At 44.4% G+C, this 2167-nt stretch overlaps 1 protein-coding gene across 1 annotated transcript in view; it reads right to left on the bottom strand.

Annotated features, from left to right (window-relative positions):
* The window catches only part of LOC104952240 (histone deacetylase 7-like), a 21815-nt gene extending 20198 nt beyond the window's left edge, over nucleotides 1–1617 (bottom strand). The window contains exon 1 of the mRNA XM_010779028.1: nucleotides 900–1617. Coding sequence (XP_010777330.1) covers nucleotides 900–1617 — 718 coding nt within the window. The remainder of the gene's footprint in view (nucleotides 1–899) is intronic.
* Between the last annotated feature and the right edge of the window lie 550 nt (nucleotides 1618–2167).

The following is a 2167-nucleotide window of genomic DNA, read 5'->3' as shown; positions in this document are numbered from 1 at the left end:
AAAGTAGATAGGCAGTTTATTAAAGATTATTAAAGGGACCATATTCTGCACATTTTCCGGTGTATATCAGTATGTAGTGTCTCTAGACATGTCCCCATGCTTTAAAGGTAGGGTAGGTAAGAATGGAGAAAGCAGCTCGAGTGCTCTAGAATTTGAGAATACACAACCGGAAAAAAATCTGCCCCTTCCTTCAGACTTCCTTACAGAGCCCCTCCTCCAACACACACGAACACGCACATGACCAATGAGGGCTCGAGATAAGTTTGTGCACAGATGGAAGGCTGACAGGCAGGTAGGCCATCCAGTTACTTTAGCCGGACCGTCTCAGATGATTGGTCGTGCTTTTTACAGCGCTACGGCTTCCACACAGATGAAATGTTTTAATGGATTTTTTGTCAAAGCACTTCAGATATTCATTGCTATCAGGATGTTAAGAGCATTCCATGGAATATAACAAAAAGTGTATCTCGATCCGGTTTCTCAAACTTACCTACCCCACCTTTAAGTTAATCTTAAATTCTCTTTTTTTTACGCTTGTTTTTTCCTCCTTGTGAGCGCTTTTTGTTTAATCCAGTACCTACTCTGTTAAGAGGGATTTTCTGTTTGCTTGAAATCAAAAAGACACTTTTTGCTACATTCAAGACTGTCTCTGGGTCGTGCTTTTGGGTTCTCCAGTTTGTGTTAAGGTCGTGACAAAAAGCCTTGAATCCTTGAAGATGACTCGTTGTTATGTAGGTTGTAACATCCTTACACAAACAGCCAAGCCGAAATAATAAAAAACACGTAAAAAAAAAACACCTTTTCCAACGTTCAGCATATTCATTGTTGCATCTCTAATATCTTCTTACTACTCCCCTTTTCATTACCTGTTCCTCTACAACTTCAGGAGTCAGACTTACCCTCCAAAATATCCGCTCTTATGACCTCCTGACCAACAGGGCCTACTCCTTCCTCGTGTCCAGAAACAGAAATGAACCGCTTCTCCGTCAGGACATCTCTCTGCAGATCTTCAGACATCTTCAGGGTCTCAGTCGCCTCCATAGCCTCCATAGCCTCCATATCCTCCATCTCTCCACAATCAGCTTCTCTCTGCAGACTATCGGTGGCTTCGCTCAGAGACTCGTTCTCCAGCGTTTCCAGAGACGCCTCAACTTCAGCCATAGCCTCCAACGCGCTCGCTTGCTTCTCTACGGACTCCTTTTCTGCTTCCTGGACAATAGATTCACCATTTTGCCATTCTTCGTGCTGCCTCGCTGCTTGTTTAAGACCAAGTATGGCCTCCAGCATGACAGCGGTCTCAGCTTCTATTGCATCTGTAGCTTCAGAGATAGACTCTAATGTTAAAATGTCTTCCTCTGACGTGTCCTCGTAAACAACAACGTCCTCTTGTGTGGTCTCAACTCTCATCTCCTCCTCTTTGGCGAGTGCCTCAGCTCCTTCCTCCAGTGCATTCCTTGTTTCTAACAGATCTTCAAGACCTCCGAATCCCTCCATGACTTTTGCTAAAGTTATCGATTCCAGCGTCATGGCTTCCTCTTCCTCTGTGTGCTCTCCTTTAGCTTCAGGAGTTTTGGAAAGCTCAGCAGGAACATGACAGAGAAGCTCCTTCACTGACATGCCACTAGTTCCTTTTAACCCGTGAAGATCCTCCGAAACAGAGGAAGGAACTTGGGTTAAAACGTCTCGCTCATCGTCGCTTAAACTCTCCGTTTCTGTCACGGCAGCTTTGTCATTCGCTCCAATCTCCTTCAGCTGTTCTCCTTCGACGGAAAATGTTGTTAGGATGAGCTCTTTGTTTTTTAAAGACGCTATCAGCAGAGCCTCGTCTACACTCACCGAGCATGATTCTACATTTGATTTATTATTCAAAGGAACGGAGTGTCGTGCATTTAGGATTAAGGCAGCATGTGAGAGGTGTTCAGCTTCTTCAGTTTCTATTGTGGGCTCAATCGGACCTTCAGAAAAAGCAGAGGTCTCTACTGTCCTTTCTATTAATGCTTCTTCTTTGGCAGTGTACGAGAGGTTATCAGGACCCGAGTCTGGACTTTGGGTTTTGACTCGTACTGTAGTTTCGACTGGATGTTCTGAAACAGCAGCTTCGGTTTCGAGTGTTTCCAATGCAACATGGCTGTCTTCTACAGGTGAGGCTATTGTTTCAATTAAAGGT

Source organism: Notothenia coriiceps, unplaced genomic scaffold (genome assembly GCF_000735185.1).
Source record: "Notothenia coriiceps isolate Sejong01 unplaced genomic scaffold, NC01 NC01_scaffold00019761, whole genome shotgun sequence".
Lineage (NCBI taxonomy): Eukaryota > Metazoa > Chordata > Actinopteri > Perciformes > Nototheniidae > Notothenia > Notothenia coriiceps.
Note: the sequence above shows the minus strand (reverse complement) of the source record. Positions and strands in the feature narration are given on the sequence as shown.